This window comes from Dasypus novemcinctus, chromosome 13, assembly GCF_030445035.2.
Source record: "Dasypus novemcinctus isolate mDasNov1 chromosome 13, mDasNov1.1.hap2, whole genome shotgun sequence".
In the NCBI taxonomy this organism is placed as follows: Eukaryota; Metazoa; Chordata; class Mammalia; order Cingulata; family Dasypodidae; genus Dasypus; species Dasypus novemcinctus.
This window is the reverse complement of record NC_080685.1, coordinates 3,441,282-3,462,338: the sequence shown is the minus strand read 5'-3', so window position 1 is coordinate 3,462,338 and position 21,057 is coordinate 3,441,282. Positions and strand designations below refer to the sequence as shown.

The window sequence follows — 21,057 nt, the reverse complement described above, 5'->3', positions numbered from 1 at the left end:
TGCAAACTATCAAGTGAATGGCTCTTCTCTCCCTGGGGTCACAGGATCAAATATGACAGAGCCCACTCTCTCTTCATGTGTGTCTTCTTTTTTTTTTTTTTTTAAAGATTTATTTATTTATTTAATTTCCCCCCTCCCCTGGTTGTCTGTTCTTGGTGTCTATTTGCTGCTTCTTGTTTCTTTTGTCCGCTTCTGTTGTCGTCAGCGGCACGTCAGCGGCACGGGAAGTGTGGCGCCGCCATTCCTGGGCAGACTGCACTTTCTTTTCACGCTGGGCGGCTTTCCTTATGGGCGCACTCCTTGCGGGGGACACCCTTGCGTGGCACGGCACTCCTTGCGTGCATCAGCACTGCGCATGGGCCAGCTCCACACGGGTCAAGGAGGCCCGGGGTTTGAACCGCGGACCTCCCATATGGTAGACGGACGCCCTAACCACTGGGCCAAAGTCCGTTTCCCCCCATGTGTGTCTTCTTGAGTGACTGTCAGTTTATATAGGTGGGGACTCAACCTGAGACATGCCTTACTGGTGTGGTTGAATCATTGCCCTAATCTTTTTATTTTTTTAAAAGATTTATTTATTTTTATTTATTTTTCTCCCCTTGTCCCCCCCTGCCCCAGCTGTCCCCTCTCTGTGTCCATTCACTGTGTGTTCTTCTGTATCTGCTTGCATTCTTGTCAGCAGCACCAGGTATCTGTGTCTCTTTTTGTTGTGTCATCTTGCTGCGTCAGCTCTCCATGTGTGCATTGCCACTCCTGGACAGGCTGCTCTTTTTACACACAGGGCAGCTCTCCTTATGGGTTGCACTCCTTGTGTGTGGGGCTCTTCTGCGCAGGGGACACTTCTGCGTGGCACGGCACTCCTTGTGCACATCACCACTGCGCATGGGCCAGCTCACCACTTGGGTCAGGAGGCCTTGGGTTTGAACCCTGGACCTTCCATGTGGTAGGTGGACACTCTATCTGTTGAGCCAAATCCTCTCCCCTAAAGCCCTAATCTTGTCAGATAATTTCATCAACTGAATGCAATGTAATCAAAGGGTATCTCATCCAAAATATATTAGTTTACAAATACAATCTTTCTTTTTCTGAAATTCATAAAAAATCTCAAACTTCTACACCCATCAGTATCAAAGGTCTGAATCTTATCTACACCATGTTTCTCAAATATTTTCAATTGGAATCTATAATCAAAATCAAAATTAGAATCTATTTTAAAATGCCTCCTATGCTGCTATTCTCCCATTCCCACTACTCCTTTTAAGTTACCTGGGAAAGACTTGGGGCACAGCTTTGTAACCTTGGCCCTCGTTAGACCAGGCAAGTCAATTTATGAACATGTTAACGTGTTCAGAGTAAATCCCGAAGAGAACTGGTAGAGGCAGGTGGAAGGAGGGTGGTGGATTTTCTTCCCACTTTTGAAAATCTCAGTTCCCAAGCTCCTCCCAGGACCCGCCACCTGAGCCGTCTTACTGGTTTGCGCCACAAGCGTTGTGCAGTGCCCGCGTGTGTGTCCACTCGTGGGCGTGTAGAGTGGGGAGCGTGGGAGTGGCCCGCTTGCCCTTTGGAACGCGGGATGGAGTCTTGGCTGCGCTCTGCCTCTTGGGCCATTCGTATTCCTAAGATTAGCACACTGAGATTTTGGCGGCACAGTTGCGATTAAGTTTCCTCTACAGTCAGCTTACACAGGCAGACCCTGTCTGTGGATTGACTGACGGGGACCCTTGTTAAAGATCGTGAGCGAGAAAGCCCTCTTTAAATCTGAAGAAGGAGGAGGAATTGAGCGGTGTGGCAGATAGACGCAAGCCCGCCTTGACAAATTCTAGGCTCGCACGTGCCTAACAGGGGAGCTTGAGCCGGGGGATGGGAAGGCCTGGGCGGCTCTGTCCTCTTCAACAGCGGTTGAGCCTCCACAGGGACATCTAGCAGGATCGTTCCAGAGGGCTCCAGCTTTGGCTCTGCCCCTTCTCCACCACGGGTCTCCTCTGAGAAGCCTTGAAAGAAGTCCAGCTTCTCTTGGGGAGGCCTACTCAGGGCCACCCCAAGGAGAATGGCAGACCGCAGTGACCTGTGCCGTGGACCGTGGTGCCCGGCCGTGGCCCTTCTGGGAATCCCACCTGCCCCACAGAAACCCGGCTGGGTTAATGAGGTGAGAATCTGTATTCTCTGACCCCGTGAGCATGTGAAGAGCTTGTGGGGAAGTGGACTTGGCCCAGTGGTTAGGGTGTCCATCTACCACATGTGAGGTCCACGGTTCAAACCCCGGGCCTCCTTGACCCGTGTGGAGCTGGCCATGCGCAGTGCTGATGCGCGCAAGGAGTGCCGTGCCACGCAGGGGTGTCCCCCGCGTGGGGGAGCCCCACGTGCAAGGAGTGCGCCCGTAAGGAGAGCCGCCCAGCGTGGAAAGAAAGTGCATCCTGCCCAGGAATGGCGCCGCGCACACGGAGAGCTGACGCAGCAAGATGACACAACAAAAAGAGACACAGATTCCCGTGCCGCTGACAACAGAATTGGATAATAGAAGAACACGCAGCAAATGGACACAGAGAGTAGACAACTGGGGCGGCAGGGGCTGGGGAAGGGGAGAGAAACAAATAAAAACTAAATCTTAAAAAAAAAGCTCGGGGAGCTCCGCAGGCACGACTGCTGCAGGACTTTCCTTCCTGCTCTCCCTCCCGCCTGCCGTCTTCAGAGGGCCCTCAGTTCAGGCCTTCCCTCTAAAGAGCGCGTGGAAGGAAGGCGGCGGGGCGCGCTGCCGGTGGCCCGTGGAGCCACCCTCCCCAGTACGCCGGGTCTAACGGCGGGTGCTTCAGCTCTGCGCCTCCAAGTCCAGGGCTCGTGCCCGGCCCGGGGCATTGCTGGCTGTGGAGCTGCAGAACCCCTGCCACGCGCTGTGAGGTGCCTCTGGCCGAGCGAGTGTTAAGGCGTGTGGAACTAGCACGAGTGGAAGCCACAAGCAGCAGCTGAGGCGCTCAGCTAGGGCCTGCCCAGCCGGGCACTCCTGGCCAAGCCGCGCTGGCTGCCCTCGGCCGCCCTGGCCTGGCGCGGAGCCTGGCACGCGGCCTGTGCGAGGGAAACGCGGACTTGCAGGGACAAAGGAGCCCCTGCTTCGCTCTGTGCCTGCACTGAAGCGCCCCTGGAAGATGGCTTTTTCTTACCGTGGCGTTGATTCCCTCCTCCAGGGGGAGCGGCCACGTCACCACGATGTGAGCTGGTCAGAGGCGTGGCGTGACTTCTGACTGAGGGCGACGTCGGCCATGCCCCCTGCGGCCAGGAGGCGGAGAGGGGAGTGGCGGGCCCTGAAGGGCCGCGTCCCACATCAGCCCTGCCCGCCCTGCCCGCCGCTCCCTCGTAAGCGGCCGGTGGTCCACGGCGTCTCTCCAACCAGGCAGAGGCGAGGTGGGAAGGGGCGGCGGGGTCCTGCCTCCGCGCCCCCCGGCGGGCTCCTACGACACGCCGGCACCCGTCAGCGTGCTCGCTCCCACGCCAGCCTCACGCTGCGCTGCGACAGGCAGCCCACCGAGAGCTCGGGCGTCCCAGACATTCATATTTCCACTCTTAAACCACACCTGAAGTTTGAACGCCTGCCCCCGGGGCCTGCCTAGAAATTGCCCAGGCGGCAGTGGCGCGGCGTGCGGGAGCGGGCCAGCGTTTCCGTGTGGGCCCGTTGGCCTTTGGGGGCTGGGCAGTCCTCGGTGGAGGGGCTTGCCTGGGCCTTCTAAGCTCTTTTGCAGCGTCTTTGGCCTCTGTCCCTGTGAGGTCAGTGGCACCTCCCAGCTCTGACGGACAGAAATGGCTCTAGACTTTCGGAGGCCCCTGGGAATCAGAGCCATGCCTGGTTGAGAACCACTGGAGAAGGGAAGGATTCGGTAAGAATTTGCATTTTTCCTTTAGTAAGCTCTCCCAGTCCTCCCAAGGCCATTAAAATCTAGCAGATAAAAAAGACTGCTGCGCAGCAGAGAGTGACCAAGTCCCTAAAGAAGACGGGCGACGGAACCCCGTACTGGGAACAGGGCCTGCCGTCCTGCACTGGCCCGGTGCTTTCAGCGCCTGCTCTGTGTTTCAGGCATTGTCCTAGCGACCAGGACTTCAGCAGCCAACAAAAGAGGCAAAAGCTTCCCGCTGTCATCCGGTTTACATTTTGCAGGGGGGGATGGACAGTAAATAAGCCCTGTAAGTATAGACTGTGCTGGAAGGCAGCCGTGCTGTAAAGAGAAGTGCAGCAGGGGAGGCGTTGGGAGCTGGCTGGGTGGTCTGCAGGGGTGATCAGGCTCGTTTAGAAGGTGCTACGTGAAGCCCGGATGGTCGTGAGATGTTTCCCAGGCGGAATGAGCAGCCGGCAGGTCTGAGGTGGGAACGGGCCTCACCTGCTGAGGAGCAGCAGCGGGCTCTGGGGCCCGGCAGAGTAAGCGAGCAGCAGTGGAGGCGAGGCCAGAGGGCAGCCGGGAGGTGGGGGCAGAGGCCGTGGGGCCAGCGGACGAGGGAGGCGTCTGCGCTGGGAAGTGGGGTAGGGGTCAGTGACGGATGGCGAGCCGAGGAGGGGCAGTGCCGGGTTTCAGCCTGAGAAGGTGGATTCCTGGCTGCTGGGCTGGGAGCCGACTCCGGGGACGAGAGTGGAACTTAGCATTACTCATAAAGCGAGAGCACGGTTCCTGCCCCCAGGAATGCGCCGATGGGGCGATAGAGCATGTTCCGGCCAACGCATCAGGAGGCGTTGGCTGAGGCCCAGGAGTGGCTCCGATCGGAGGACGCCCTGGAGGCCCAGTGGAGGGAGGAGCTGAGCCTTAAGATGAACAGGAGTGTCCTCGTTGGCTTGAGCTTCGCACTGGACATGCAGCAGGCTGTGCACCTGCAAAGGGCGCAGTTTAATACGTTGTGGCGTCTGTGTGCAGCCCTGACCCCGTTGCAGCAGTGAGGGGCTTTCTTGTGGTTTACGAGGAAGGGGGGGAACTGTCGTCAGAGCAGGAACCCAAGCAAAGGCGCGGAGGCAGGGAGGCGCAGGGCTTCTCCAGGAGGAGGGACGCCCTTCCCGCCGCACTAGGGCGCCACGTGGCAGGTGTGCCAGACAGGTCTGAGAAGGTGGCCTTAGGCAAAAGATGTGGCTCCCAGAATACTGGGTCACAAGGGTTACGTCACAGGGAAATCGGTGCAAGTATTTGTTTTGTTGGATATGGTCAAGACAGAGTTTATCTGTTAAAATTTAAAATTTCATCTTTTAAATGCAGATATGCACACACACACATAATCAATTTGAGGCAGCTCATCTTTTTGTAATAAGCCTAAGACATCATAGCTAAGTGCATTTCTGTAGTATTTCATGCCTATATAATAAATTAAAGGAAAAAGAAACATTAGGCAATTTCATAATTAGATAATTAGCAGAACCTTTAATAGCCTTACAAGACTGCAACTACTTACAAATGGAAAATAAACCATTTGCCACCGGATTAAAGCCTGCCCATTAAAAAAATCTAGATAGGCTTTAATAATTTAGAGGTGATGTTTTCGTGTGTCCTACTAGAATCTTGATTACTGCTTTGCGTTTGTAAAGCCCAACACTTTATTTTTGTGCCATGTTGAAGTTAGGGAAAACCGTTTAAGTAGGTTGTAAGACTCTCCTCGTCCATCCCAAGCTTGTAGTCTATTTGTGAGTGGATCTCATTTCCCCAGGGCCAAGGGTGAGACTGAAGAGCAAGATTTTCAAGTTTTAGGGAAGCTTCTTCTCCTCCATCTCCTGGAGTGGAGCTTCGGTAGCTCCTAGAAACACTGGCCTGCCGACGGCTCCGCAACGCTCACTGAGAACCCAGCAGCACCCTTCTGGAGCGCTGCCCCTCCTGCGGGAAAAACGAAGGGTCCTGTGCTGGTGGCCTGTTGTAGAGAGACGCTTCGCCTTCTTGTTCCGCGGGAATGGAGGACTCCAGAAGGCTGGTAGCGCCTGGCCCGTGCCTGGACATCAGCGCAGTAACCCCAGGCCCCCACCTGACGTTGGCTTCTTTCAGGAGGACTTGCCCAGACGTAGGAGGTGACCCGAGGGGCCCGTGTTCCCATCGGCACCATCCTCGCCTCTTGATTCCAGAAGTGGTTGCTGACTCCTCCCGCCATCACGGTTGCCATCGTCACCATCATCACCATCATCATCATCACCATCGTTGCAACATGAAGGATTGAATTAGGTCGTTTCTTTATCAGATACTGAGAACAGTGACGTTAGTAATAATCGCTTCCATTCGTTCAGCATTGACCCTGAACCGGTCACTGTGCTAAAGGGTTCCACGTATCGCATTTAATCCTTACCTAACTCAATAAAATAGGTACTAATGGCAGTTCTTTTTTTAAATTTAATTAATTAATTTGTTTATTTTTAATGTTACATTAAAAAATATGAGGTCCCCATATAACCCCTCACTCCTCTCATAACCACAACCTCCTCCATCATCGTGGGACAGTCATTGCACTTGGTGAATACATCTCTGAGCGCCGCTGCACCTCATGGTCAATGGTCCACACCACAGCCCACACTCTCCCCCAGTCCACCCAGTGGGCCATGGGAAGACATACAATGTCCAGCGTCTCTCCCTGCAGCACCACCCAGGACAACTCCAAGTCCTGAAAATGCCCCCACATCACATCTCTTCTTCCCATTCCCTCCCTCAGCAGCCACCATGGCTACTTTCTCCCTCTCAGTGCTACATTTACTTCCATTACTAATCACATTTTCACATTTCAGGACACTGAAACGTGGATAGGCTCTTCCAAAATGGCTCACGATGACATAGCTGCTAAGTGACAGGGCCTTGGTATAAACCTCCCATACCCAGGGCCTGAGATTTTAAAAGATGCAAGAGACACTGTCTGCTCCATCGAGCTGGGAAAAATGGGACATAGACACAAACAACCTCATGGCTGTGATGAGAAATACCTTTTGGGTAGTTCACGAGCTGTTCTTAATCATTGTAAGTTCTCAAAGTTCCCTCCCGTTTCGAAGCAGCAAAGTCTCGTGCTCGGAAGCCTCTCCCCGCCCCGGTGCAGTGGACAGCCTGGGCTCTCCGCCTGCCTGCCCTGGTGGCCCCAGCAGCCTGGCGCGGGGCACCTGCTGCGTCGTCTTCTCATGGGCCGCGTGGGCGCAGTGGTACATTCTGGGCGCACGTGCTTTCCTAGGCAGAGTGGCTTTGGTTCTTCTCGGACGTTCTCTTGTCTCTGTGGGCTCTCCGCCCAGCACATGCGTGCGTTCCTTTTTGTGCGTGGTTTCCGTGGACAGTCACCGTGGGGTGAAGCGCTGTGGGCTCATGGAGCAGACCAGTCGCGGCCTTACCGGGGACAGCCTGCTGGGCCCGCAGGAAGTTCTACAGGAAGGAGGCAGATGTCAGGCCTGGGCTTCCACCACGGCCCTGCCCGGGGCAGCTGGCTTCTTGCAGACCCTAGTGGAACCATGCCAGACCCTTTTGCAGGCCTCGTCCCTTGTTCTCCCTCCTAGAACCACCTGACTTGGAGGAGGAGCTGTGCCCGCTTAGCCATCGAGGGAGACACGGGGACGTTCTTCAGGTCACACATCATGAGGGTGGTAACCCTTTCACAACGAGCCATGGACCATCCTTACTTGGCTGACCGTCCGATCTGTTCCCTGGTGTCCCTCTGAGAGAGCCCTGTGTCTTGAGGGCCTGGAAGGCTCTGGAATTCAGAACTGAAGGATACCAGGCAGCCCCCTGTGAACTCCTGTGCAGGGCGTCTCCCTGAGGAAGATGTGGCTTATCAGGACCCTTTGTGTCCTCTGGATCTTCCACCTTATGTGTGAAAAATGCGGTAAAAAGGGCAGGAGCTACTAAGCAACGAGGACCAACCTTTTCCTGGAGAGGAAGTTGAATCTACTGGCTGGCATTTTGGGGTTATCTTCAGATCTTAGATACTCACATTCTCCTCTCTGCCAATGTCTAATTAATTAAGATTTAGCCAACTTATATGGGTCTTTCTTCTGAAATCACTAGGGGGGAAGTACTACTTCTTTGAGAGGCCTTTGAGTCTAACTATTTGAATGTTGAACTGAGAATAACAGTATTTGTGTTCTTGGTTGCGATTCATCTGAAGTTCGTCATATATTCTTTTGAAAACTTTCAATTTTGATGTTTCCATTTTACAAAAAGAGGCTCATTCATCCTGACACCTTGGGGGATGGAACTGCTGTGAGGAACACTGAGATTCCCAAGGAAGAGAGGGCGCCGGTGGGGCATGTGTGGGGGCGGCCGAGGGTGGGAAAGCCGGCGGGGCCCAGAGGTGAACCCCATTGATCTTCTGGGAAGCCGCCGGCTGTGAGGACAGCACAGGGCGTTCTCGGGGTGCTAGCCCCCACGCAGGCCTTCTGAGACAGTGTTTATGGAGGAAGAAGGTTGAGGAACAAAGCGAAAGGAAACTTCCTTTGAAGAGCAGCCTAATCTTGTTGAGCATGTCACCAGGGGCCTCGGGAATGACAAACGAGAAGCAAAGCAACAGGAACTTGTACAGCACATGCGGGGCGCCTTCGTCAGGGATCCAGAGGAGGCTTTTGGTTAAAATAACCTGGAAAATCACCCTGCCCTCAAAAGTGGCATTAGCATCGATTGCTGAGCATCAGAGGATGGGATGGAACAGAGAGAAGTAAGGCCCGTTAGTGAAGGCCGTTTGCTGGGGGTGGTTCCTGTTCCCTTGCTCCCTTCGCAGATCCTCTGGCTGTCGTTACCAGCCCGGCCGCAGGCCTTAAGCTGGCCGCCAGCTCCTGGGCAGTGGCCGTGCTACCTGCTTGTCGTGGCTCTAAACTCGCTGCACCAAGTGTATGGTACTGCTCTGGAGTTTTCCTTCTGGTAGGCTGAGTTGGCCTGATGGATAAAACCAAAAAATAAAACCCTTTTTCTAGAACATTACTTCTTGGAGAACTTAGGAAAAAGTTGAGTCGCTTTTGATTTCACATATTGAGTCAGAAGAATCTGTTCTAATAGTTTAAGAAAGAGTCAGGTCAAAGAAGAATCCAGACTACAGTTGATGCATAGCATTCTCTTTAGCCAGGAAGAACAAATATGGTTGGGAAACTATTTTAACCTTCAATTTGGAAGAAGTTGAATCATGACAATTAAACGGTGGATGCCAAGCTCAAACAAAATAAATGAAAGGTGGACCTAGACCAGTTTTGTTATTTGACTGTTTGAATCTTGGCTGGATTCCTTTCGTTCATTCATTTATTTTACAAATACTAGTTGAGCCCCTTCTCTGTAGCAGGTACTGTGCTGGACCCTGGGAAATTAAAGATGAAAAAGTATTTGTATTTAATGAGCTTTAAGCCTAATGGAGAAATAGTTTTACGGGTAAAAATTACAGACAATAAGATGACTCTTCAAATGGAGATAAAGAAAAGCAGGGGAAGGACACGATTAGATTAGCATTTTAGTAACGACATTGGCGCGGCCGTGGTCCAGGAGGGAAGGGACAGCTGGAGAGCTTCTGGGAGTGGGAGGAGGCTAGGAAGGCTCCAGGTTTCTAGCCTTGGCCCCTGGTGGAAAGCGATACTGTTTACTTCGGTAGTGATTGCGGAAGGAGAGTAGTTTTAAGGGCAGAGGAGGCTCATTTGAACGGGCAGGTTGAAGGGCGCCTGGGAGGTCTGGGTGGGGCTGCCTGGTGGGCTCTGGGTGCAAGGCTTGGAGTCCAGAGGCAGAGGTGGAGGCAGGGAGTCCGGGTCCCCAGGACAGGGTGCCGCTGAGGCCACGGGTGTGGACACGCTCGTGGAGTGGACGTCAGGAGGTGGAGGAGGGCTTCAGTCACGGTCCCGTAGGTAAGTCATCCGGCAGACGCGGGCGCCAGCCCTCCGGGTCGCTGGACTCTGCGTGACCCTGGGGGGACACCAAGGAAGGCGCGCTTCCCTGGATTGCCACGCGAAGAACGCAGTGAGCTGTGAAGGGATGGGATCGCCGTGGCACAAGCTGCCTTTGCGGCTGCGCAGTCGCCAAGTGGGCAGAATTAGACGCCCCGGCGTTCACGTCGGCCACACCAACCTTCCTTCGGAGGAACTTTGTTTCCTGCTGTAGCTGGTCTTGTCTAGGCTCTTGGCTGCACTGCAGAAATGAATTTCAAGAGCCCATCGGGTGCGTTAGGGATGTAATTTATTCAGGCAGGGAGGGACAAGAAATGGGAGCAAACAGCAGAGCGGGGGTCCAGCTGGAGAGGACGGGGCTGAAGAGAGGTAAAGGGGCTGATTTATAGACTACGATTCTCCATGATAGATTATAAGCGCCCAGGTTTTACTTGCGTGGCCGCGTGGCAGAGGAAGAACGGCGAGGGCAGGGTGCAGAGGGCAGGAGCGGGCGCACGGGCCGAGAGCGGGGCACAGAGGGCAGGAGCGGGCACACGGGCCGGGAGCAGGGCGCAGAGGGCAGGAGTGGGCGCATGGGCCAGGAGCGGGGTGCAGAGGGCAGGAGCAGGCGCACGGGCCAGGAGCGGGGTGCAGAGGGCAGGAGCGGGTGCACAGACTGAGAGCAGGGCGCAGAGGGCAGGAGCGGGCGCACGGGCTGAGAGCGGGGCACAGAGGGCAGGAGCGGGCACACAGGCCGAGAGCGCAGAGGGCAGGAGCGGACGCACGGGCCAGGAGCAGAGCGCAGAGGGCAGGAGCGGGCGCACGGGCCAGGAGCAGGGCGCAGAGGGCAGGAGCGGGCGCACGGGCCAGGAGCAGGGCGCAGAGGGCAGGAGCGGGCGCACGGGCCAGGAGCAGGGCGCAGAGGGCAGGAGCGGGGCGCACGGGCCAGGAGCAGGGCGCGGAGGGCAGGAGCGGGCGCACGGGCCAGGAGCAGGGCGCGGAGGGCAGGAGCGGGCGCACGGGCCAGGAGCAGGGCGCGGAGGGCAGGAGCGGGCGCACGGGCCAGGAGCAGGGCGCGGAGGGCAGGAGCGGGCGCACGGGCCAGGAGCAGGGCGCGGAGGGCAGGAGCGGGCGCACGGGCCAGGAGCAGGGCGCGGAGGGCAGGAGCGGGCGCACGGGCCAGGAGCAGGGCGCGGAGGGCAGGAGCGGGCGCACGGGCCAGGAGCAGGGCGCGGAGGGCAGGAGCGGGCGCACGGGCCAGGAGCAGGGCGCGGAGGGCAGGAGCGGGCGCACGGGCCAGGAGCAGGGCGCGGAGGGCAGGAGCGGGCGCACGGGCCAGGAGCAGGGCGCGGAGGGCAGGAGCGGGCGCACGGGCCAGGAGCAGGGCGCGGAGGGCAGGAGCGGGCGCACGGGCCAGGAGCAGGGCGCGGAGGGCAGGAGCGGGCGCACGGGCCAGGAGCAGGGCGCGGAGGGCAGGAGCGGGCGCACGGGCCAGGAGCAGGGCGCGGAGGGCAGGAGCGGGCGCACGGGCCAGGAGCAGGGCGCGGAGGGCAGGAGCGGGCGCACGGGCCAGGAGCAGGGCGCGGAGGGCAGGAGCGGGCGCACGGGCCAGGAGCAGGGCGCGGAGGGCAGGAGCGGGCGCACGGGCCAGGAGCAGGGCGCGGAGGGCAGGAGCGGACGCACGGGCCAGGAGCAGGGCGCGGAGGGCAGGAGCGGACGCACGGGCTGGTACTGGGACAGGGCGAAGGTGAGAGAGCAGGAAGTCTTTGCGCTTGCTTTTTTTTTTCCTTCCCATTCATTTTTTTGATTTTTTGAAAACTATCTTGTTTTTTAAAAGATACATAGATCACACAAAATGTTACATTAAAAAATAAGAGGTTGTGCTTGCTTTTGAAACCACTGATTATTCCGCCCCTTTGCTAGGGCAGGGGAGGGAGGGGTCCTGCTGCTCGCTGTTTTGACCGATTCCCCCCCCAGCCCGCAGGAGGCCCCGTGGTCAGGCCCCTGGAGAACATCCGGGTCTCTCCTGGCTTCCGGAGGAGTCCTCTGAATGGCAGAGCTGGTGGGGTCTTCCAGCAGCCTGCTTGGGCGTACCCAGCACACTGGGCTTCCTGCCGGGTTCCAGAACCGTCCGTGAGTCCCTGTCTAGCCTGCCGCACTACGTGTTCCTTGGATTCTTCCTCATGACAGGGATGGGGCAAAAATAATGTTGCCTGTTGTCCTGAAGGATGGGGGTTTTGAGTACATGTAAAAACCCTTAAACATTGAGGTGGGAAAAAAAGTGCCAATAGCACATTTAAAATTGCCCTGAAATAAAATTAGGGCTTTGAAAATAGAAGTTCGGCTTGTGCGTGGGATCACTGTACTGCCCCTTGACTACTTCCCAGACTAGAACGAGGAAGACCAGGCAGATGTCTTTGAAGCTGCAGCAGGGGCAGGCCAGGCGGGGGCTGAATCGGCTCCGTCCTCGGCCCACGTTTCTTTGGCACCAGCTGCCAGGGCCAGAGGCTGTCTCTGTGTCCCGAGGCCTCTGCACTTCTTTTTGTGCCCGTGTCATGGGAGCACGTTCCGTGGGAGCCATCCGGCATTTTGAGACCTGCTTTTCTCTTCTCTCCCGGCTTATCACTCTCCTCCCTCGTGCAGTAGCCTCGTTACGCAGCGCCAGCCGAACGCCGCGTCTGCTGCCCACTCCTCTTTGAGGTTTCGAGCAGCCCTGAAATATTTATCATGTGTGCACAAGCACTTGACAGTGGTGCTCGTTTTCCTAAGAGGTAGCTCCTGCCTTACCGAGGCCGTCAGGTGATGAGAACTAGCCCGGGTGGCAGATCAAGAGTCGCTTGGTTGACGGAACCCTCGTTGGCATCAGTCAGCGCGAGCATTCTCGTTACGGAACCAACCTCGGCTTTCCTCCGGAGGAGACGGGGGTGCTGCTTGCTGCTCCGTGGCCGTCCGTGGCTGCGTCCATCGGGCTGGCAGGGGGCGCGGCCAGCCTCGTGGGCCCCAGCAGGGCTTGCTTTGGTGGGCACAGGTCTGAGCTGGGGAGAGCTGCGAGAGCTGGGGGTCTCTGTGCCAAGGCCCGTGAATGGACGAGCCCTGGGCCACGTGGCGGCGGTCCACCCTGTGACCGGGGGTGCGCATTTGGGAGTCCAGGGCCCTCGACGGTCCCCCGGGCCATCGCTCCCAGAGGACAGGAATGGCTGGCATGCGTCTTCACTTGCCCGGGCCGCTGCCCTGCCCGGCACGTTGGAGTCCAGCGCCCGTGTTCATAGCTGTTGGAAGCTGAGCAGCAAATTGCAGAAGGGCCGAGAGAGCGGTGGAAACCGGGAGGAAGGGAGGAGAGGCGTCCTCAGCACCCCGGGAGGCTGCACGGGCCCCACGGAGCGGACGTCCCCCTTCAGCCCCAGCTACAAAAGCAGAGCGTGGCGCCAGAGCCCAGGGGCGAGGCTCTCAGAGTGGACCAGAACGCACGACGGCACCTGTGGACCTGCCGCCTTCCTGTGGCATTGGTTGCGTTAACGCAACAGTTACGGTGAAACCAGGTACTCTGGTGACGTGAAAAGCCTTGGGATGTGGTTTACTTTAGAATGCCAGCTTCCTGGTTTCTCACGCCACCTCCAATGACGTAGTGAAAGGTGGGAATAAACAGATGAGTTCTGGAACAGCTGAAGGATGGAATACTCCATGGGCATTAAAGAATCCCATTTTCAAATGCATTTATTGATACGGGAAAAAGTCCCCTGAAATAGTACACAGAAAAGCAAGATCCAATTTCTCAGCCAAGATGGGGTTCCAGGTAATTCTTATGGCGTCAACGGCCTTTCCAGGGTGCAGGAGGTGACGCTGTGCGTCCGTCGACGGTGTGGCCCTCTGGCTCTTGAAGTGGAGATCCTGGGGCAGTGATCCGGATGGGGGGGGGCATCTCATTGCAGCCTGGGGCGCTGGTCTGCCACCCCGTGGTCCCACGGGCCCGTGTGCGTCCAGCGGGCACTCATCTGTGACTGGACTCCGAACCCAGCAGCTTCTCCCAGGAGGAAGCCCCAGGCAGGTCCAGTACGGTGTGCGTCATTTTGTCCACCCCAGACTTGATCGACCTTGACCTCCCATTGTTCCCCGTCCTTTTTTACGATCATCTTGAGTTTCTACTGCCTGAGCCACCCCTGGCTGCTGCAGTGTAGAGAGGCCTCTTGATTTATTAATCAATTAATCAGTGCCTGCCGAGGAGCTGTTCGTGACGGTTAAACAGTCAACAGGACGCTGGGGCCCTGATCAAGGCGGCCATCGCTGGCAGCAGCCCCCGTGGGCGAGCCCTTCCGCCCCACTCCCCAGCCCCTCCTCAGCCGCGGCTCACGGAGCCCCTGCCGGCCCTTGGGGCTTCTGCCCCGTCAGGGCTGACCACACACTTCAGGAGGGCAGAGCTTCTCAAGCCCCGGAGGACACGGGCCTTGAGATGAGCCTCCTAAACTATTTCCGGCAATGGTTGAACCTCAAAAGTTCAACCGGGCCCCAGAAGTGGCCTAGCGGTTCTGTCCACACTTCCCGTTACCGTCCTCTCCTGCCCCTGATTTCCACAAAGACCGTCGTGGAGCTGGAAGGGCGTCACGGCTCAGCTGGGCCACGGCCTCGTGTCACACATGAGGGCCTTTGTAAGACTAAGTGAATTGTCCAAGGACACAAGCTAACTGGTAGCAGAACGGGAACTAGAACCCGGTTATTTTAGTGTCTCGTTGACACTCCTAGTGCTTTATTCTCGGTGCAGTTAGGCTTTCCTGTAAAACGCAAAACAAAGCAGATGACAGAAATCAGCCTTACTCAATTTATTTTCTGACTTCTCTTAGATACGGGCATCTGAGCTAAAGATTCTTTTTTTTTTAGTAATAGTTTTAGGTGACGTCTGTGGAGAAAACTATCTTGGGTTTACTGGGGCAGTGCACTGCTGGTCAGGGCCGTTGCGCTTTATATCGGCCAGTGTGGTGGGTGAACCCTGCCGCTCTCAAGGCGTGTCGCGGCTCTAACCCCCGTCCTGTGGGCGTGAGTCCATTTACAGGTAGGACCTCCGAGGGTGCTGTCCCCAGGATGTGGGCCCGCTGGCGAGCATGCGCTCCACCCGTAGGAAGGGAGGCCTTTTAAGCCGAGGAAGTTCAAAGGCCTGATGCCAGGAGAAGCCAGAGCGAGAGAGAGGGAGGGAGAAAAGGAGAGAGAGGGATTGCCCTGTGACAGCACTGCCGCCTGCAGATTTGGACAAAGCATAGCCTCTTCCAGACCTCGATTTCAGACTTCTAGTTGCCCAAACTGCGAGACAGTAAATTCCTGTTGTTCAGCCAGCCCACCAGCCCACCGTGGGTTTTGTCATAGCAGCCCTGGCAAACTGAGGCGGTGGGGATATCAGGTACATGGATACAAGCTGGCCGCCTTGGGGCAAATGGGGGCCAGCTTTCCATGGGTGACAAGGAGCCAAGGCCACCGTGGAGTAGGTCCAGAATGGCTGCAATCATCCCCATCGTGCTGGACAAACGTTTGCGTCTTCTCAGGGAAAACCTTGTGAGGTCCCAGGTGGGCCTGTACTTCCTTGGAGGACGTAAGGGGAAGAATCTGAAATGTGCTCGTTTGACTGGCCCGGAGTGGATGCTTAGAAATCTTTTCTAAATGTGCCTGGAGCCGTCGCTATGAGCTTCCTACCTTGGTCAGGTGCGCTTGCCACCTCTGGTCGTTTCCGGCCAGCCAGTCTTCTTATTTCTGCTGGGTTTCCACCAACGGACTCTGCGCGCACCCAGGCTGGCCTCGGGCAGCAGCCCTCCCAGTGGCACTTGCTACTCTGAAGCTCTAACGTCTTTCTTTTCTGCCCGTGTCTTCTCCAGGACCCTGCTTTCTCGGCCGTGGTTCACGACAAGCTCCAGGTCCCCAACGCCAACCGGAAGGCATGGAATGACCGGGACAACCGCTGTGACGTCTGCGCCACACACCTGAACCGGCTGAAGCAGGAGGCCATCCAGATGGTGCTGGCCCTGGAGCAGGCGGCCGGCGGCGAGCAGGACGACGCCGCGCCCGGCTCCCCGCCGCCCCTGGCCGCCATCCCCACCCCGGCCGGGGCCAGGCAGGGGGGCGCGCTCCAGCAGCCCCGGGACTGGGCCTTCGTGCCTGCCCCCTGTGCCGCCTTTGTCACCAGCAAGCACAGCGGCAAACCCAACGGCCTTGGGGTCAGCAATGGGGCGGAGAAGAAGGGCGGGTCGCCCCCGGCCAAGGCCAGCGCCCAGGCGACCGCCTGCCCCAGCCACGGGGCTGTCCTCAGCTCGGTGGCCATTCAGGCTCACCAGTACCTGGACGGCTCCTGGTCCCTGTCGAGAACCAACGGGGTCACGCTGTACCCCTACCAGGTACGTGCCTCCGTGAGTGGGGAGGAGCGGGGCTGGCTCGCGCGGGCAGCACTTCCTCGCTCCCCTCCCCTTCCTCGGGGATGCTCCGGCGTGGCGCCTGGTGCCTCCGCGTGCCCCCGGGGCCTCAGCGAGTGCCACGGGCAGCCTGCCGTCCCTGCCCCCTCTCATCCGGGGTCCCCCCTCCTGGAGACCCCACCAAGCCGGGCGACGCAGAGGGCTTCCAGCCCTCAGGTTTCCTGCGTGGTGGCGTGATTAAGAGCGAGGGCTCTGGGGACGCACAGACCGGGTTCAGGCCCTGACTTGTCCATTTGCCAGCAGGTGAGACCTGACCAGAAGGACCTGTCCTCCCTCAGGCTCAAACCCTTAGTTTATAAATGGGCAGAAGAGAAGGGAGACTGAATCGGGGTAACACGTGCAAGAGTAAAGTTTAGCCCAAAACCTGGCATGTAAGAGGGGATCAACGCTTGAGTTATTTTGCCGTCGTGGCCGTTACCAGGTTTTAGACAAACGGATGAGAGATTTGAGCCAAAGGGTATCGTAGGTCTCATACGAGGCAAGGCCGATTGGTGTCAGGTGATGGGGTGGCTTCTCACCCAGGACCCAGCTGCCTTAGACGGCTGGTGGGCGGCCTTTCGTGGTTTAGCGGGGACGCGAGCTCTTTCCATCGAGGGGCATCACCATCTCCCGGGGCCCCAGCGTCAGCCTCCGCATGCCATGCAATGCTCCAGGTAGGGAGGGGAGAGAGAACAGGGGTTTGGGGGGCCTGGACAGGGCAGATATCCCTCATCCGTCTTCCAGTGGCAAGAGCCCAGGCTTCTGGGAAGCTGGGAAATCCAATCTATCCATGTACCCAGGAGAAGGAAACACCTGGAATGAGCACAAAGCATTGCCTACGTTGGGCAAAGAAATGGGGAAACAAAATGAGTTCAGTGTGGCTAACAGAACTCCTCGGAGCGCTCCTGGAGTGTTTAAGAGAGGAGTATAGATTGTGTCTGTTGAGATCTTCAAAGAAAATAGAGAGCACTGACCGCTACCCTAAGAAGTCAGCTTTCTTGGCCTGTCAGACTGTGCGTTCACAGGGTGCTTTGCAGTTTCCAAAGCAGCACCCATGTTGCTTTATTCACCTCCACAACAGGCCTGTGCAGTGGGCGAGGCAGAGGTGGGCGCTTCCTTGTGCAGATGGGGCATGGGACGCTTAGAGGAAGTCGGTGACCTGTGGCCTCCCGGCCAGTGGCCAGGCCAGACCTGCGCTCCCTCTCCCGGGGAAACAGGCTGCCCTCCCCAACAGCTGCCTCCAGTACCCCACGCGGCCTCCCCGGCCACACTGTCTCCAGCCGCGGTTCCTTTTCAGAGCTGGCTCATCAAAAGAAAGGACTCCTCTTTGGATTTGCAGGGGCCTGGCTGGAATTTTCTGGATTGTGTGTTTAAATATAATGAAAACGCACTGGCCCCTGGTAGGCTCCAGGCTAAAGCTTGACGATAGCCATCTAGAGCAGGAGCAGAATGAGGATTCTTTCCACTGCTGAGTGGCACGCTTCCCCCTTGCAATTTTCTACATAGGCTATTCAAGCAGCTATAAAAACTAATGCATATTTAGTGCAAGACAGAATTAAAAATATGAAAAAATTTAAATAAGACTTTAGAAACCAATGTTCCCCAGGATAAACTATCTAACACTTAGGTTTATTTCCTCTCAACATTTTATACACACACACACACACAGCTTGTAAAATTGTGACTATGTTCAATTCTGGGACCTGATTTTCACCTAGTATATAGGGTGTGTTTTCCAAGTCATTATAAACATACTTCTAAAATATGATCTTTAATGGTCGCATGATATTTCATTATAGGAACATGTCCAAATTCATACAAGCAGACCTCAGTTCATAGTTTTTGCTGTTGTAAATACACTTCCTGGTGACAGCCTTCCACCCTGCTCTTCCTTTCTGCACACCCCCAGGTCGTGCTAGCCCCATAGTACGCAAAAGTGCACGTTCTAAGTGGCCCCAAGGCGCTTGCAGCGGGTATTGGGTGCTGTTAGGGCCCCTGTGCTGCACCCACTAAGAGAACAAGGGCCCGGAAGAACCTGACACTCCTGCTTTTATGTAAAACATTCCGTGTGGTGAGGAGGAAAAACTGAAAATACTGCTTCCAAGGAAGAGTAGGGATTACTGGTGCCGTAATTCTTTCTGCCCCCAGCCCCCTTCAGAAGAACGAGAAGTTCCCATAGAAAACAAGCATTTATTAAGCTCCACCTGAGTGCCAGGCACTGTGCCAGGTGCTGGCCGGGGCTGCTGCGTCGGGTTGGAGGGTTCCAGAACTGCGGCCCTTGTGGTGGGGCCGAGGCCGGTGACCTGCTGTTATTCCTGCAGGCGAGTGAGGTGCACGGGCTTGGGACGCTCGGGAAGGATGGCAGCCCAGCCCGTGGGGCGAGGTGGGGAGGAAGGGTGCGCAGCTTGAAGGGATTTGCCGGATAGCCGTCTGTGAGGGGGTAGCGCAGAGCGCGCTTCAGAGGCGGTGCACGCAGCCGCTGGCTCGCTGCTGTCCGGGTGGGTTGCATGGCTCCTTTCCAGCTCCACGACAGGCCGGTGCACCCGTCCCCCAAACGCTAGCTCAAGGGAGCAGAGGACGCCTCTCCGGGATAAACAAATGTGGTGTCGCCAGGGCGTGCCTCGCCAGCGTGCCCGGCGTGGGCTTGACTCGGGGCGCTCTGGCCCCCTGGTGAGCCGGCGCGCTGCCTGCCCTGGAAGATGACCTCATTTCCCTGCTCGCCCAGGCCCCCACGCCCTCCCCTCAGAGCACACGGCCTCTGGTTTGGCGCCAGAGCCCTTCCCTGGGCAGAAAAGCGTCTAGACTTGGCCATTCCCAAGGGTGCTGCTCCACGCAGAGATCCGGAGCCTGTGGGCACAAGGGGGCTTGGGACGCTTGGGGGACGCAGGGCTGGGAGCCGGCTCCTCTGGATCTCTGAGGCCCCTCTGTCACCCACACCAACGTCTAGTAATCCTTGGAAGTCACAGTAGGAAGTTTTCTTTATCTTTATTATCTTTTTTTATTAATTTTTAATTTTCACTTTTTAAAAGATACTTAGATTCCATAAATGTTATACCAAAAATATAGGGATTCCCAAATGCCCCAAGCCCCACACCTCCTACACCCTCCCACATAAACAGCATCCTTCATTAGCATGGCGTGTTCATGGCAATGGGTAAACGTATCCCAGGGTATTGCTGCTGAGCGTGGACCATGGTTCACATTGTAGTTTACACTCTCTCCCACGCAACTCTGCATGTTATGGGAAGATATAAAATGGCCTATATCTGTTGTAACAGTGTCATTCAGGACAATTCCCAAGTCCCGAAAAAGCCTCCGTATTTCACCTGTTTTTCCCTCTCCCTGCCCCCAGAGCCTCCAGTGGTCACTTCCTCCACATCAATGATATAATTTCTTCCATTGCTAGAGTCACAATAATTCTATAGTAGAATACCAGTAGGTCCACTCTAATCCACATTTTATTCCTCCATCTTGAGGACCCTGGGACGGTGATGTCCACTCCACCTCTAAATTGAGAGGGGACTTAGATCCCATATGGCTAATGGATGGGATTCTCCTGCTTGCACTTGTAGACTCTCTTGGTTCCTTGGTGTGGTGGTAGACCATCCTCACCTCCTTGTTAGCTAACCCGGGAAAGTCCAACAAACTGGAGAGTAGGTGTTGCAACTCTGTTGAGGCTCAGGGTCCAGCTGGCACATGGACAGTCCAGAGATTCAAGTCTCCTGGGCATACACCAACCCCAGTGTCAACCACAGGTTTAGTAAGAGTGACAGAAGAGGTATGTGTAGAGAAGTCACATCTGAGTCAAACGCTATCACACTCAGGAACGTAAATTCCAAAGTAGGGCCCACTGGCCAGGCATTAAACTCCAGAGTCATCTGCCTTGACTGTAGAACCTGGGTTTCTCCGTAGCCCTCAGGAGCACCACTACATGGGGTTGTATCTACTTTGGCTGTCTCTGAGTTCCTGCTGAGACGTGCATAAGTATGACCCCTCTGCTGACCTCCTGACTCATTTTTCAGTCTCTTAGCTATATAAACTCATTTGTCTTTACCATTTCCCCCTTTTATTCAAGGTCTTTTTCTTACTGTATCAACAACTGGTGTGGTAGTAATCCCTTGGCACCAGGGAGGCTCATCCCCAGGAGTCATGTCCATGCTGGGGGGAAGGTAATGCATTTACATGCTGAGTTTGGCTTAGAAGCCACATCTGAGCAACAAGGAGGCTCTCAGGAGACAACTCTTAGGTACCCCACAACACCAGGCTAAGCATCAATTTCAAGAGCAAAAGGCTCATAAGCATAGTCATCAATATCAAGGGCCCATCAATGGACCATCCTTCTTTATCACTGCCCATGCACTTGGGAGATGGTTGCTGCTCCGTTAAAGAATGTGGCAGAGGTCTCCAAGTTGGGAATTCAATAGTCTCTTGGTTATTGTGTGAGTCTCCACCCACTGTGACAATGCCCCATGAATTTGAACACATTTATATACCTTATATGAATGCCCAGGTGAACTCCCTCCCATTTATCCCCCATCACTGATACCCCACACCAATGATTCTCCCCTGCCCCAGTTGTAACCCATTAGAGCAGTTGTAGATTTACAGCAAAATCAGGCAGTAAGTACAGAGTTCTCATACAACTCCCTCCCTCACCATTTTCTCTATTATTAACGTTTTGCTTTAGTGTGGTACCTTTATTACTATTGATGAAACAATTTATTGAGCTTATAATATTAACTGTAGCCCATAGTTCACATTAGAGTTCACTGTTTCTGTTGTACAGTGTTTTTTTTCTTCTAAGTAACTTGCATACCTAAAACT

General features: G+C 55.9%; 1 protein-coding gene across 1 annotated transcript in view; it reads left to right on the top strand.

Annotated features, from left to right (window-relative positions):
* KIF26B (kinesin family member 26B) overlaps window positions 1-21,057 on the top strand; it is a 468,194-nt gene that overhangs the window by 168,259 nt on the left and 278,878 nt on the right. Inside the window, exon 3 of the mRNA XM_058309397.2 lies at window positions 15,664-16,179. Within this exon, the coding sequence (XP_058165380.1) occupies window positions 15,664-16,179 (516 nt within the window). The remainder of the gene's footprint in view (window positions 1-15,663; window positions 16,180-21,057) is intronic.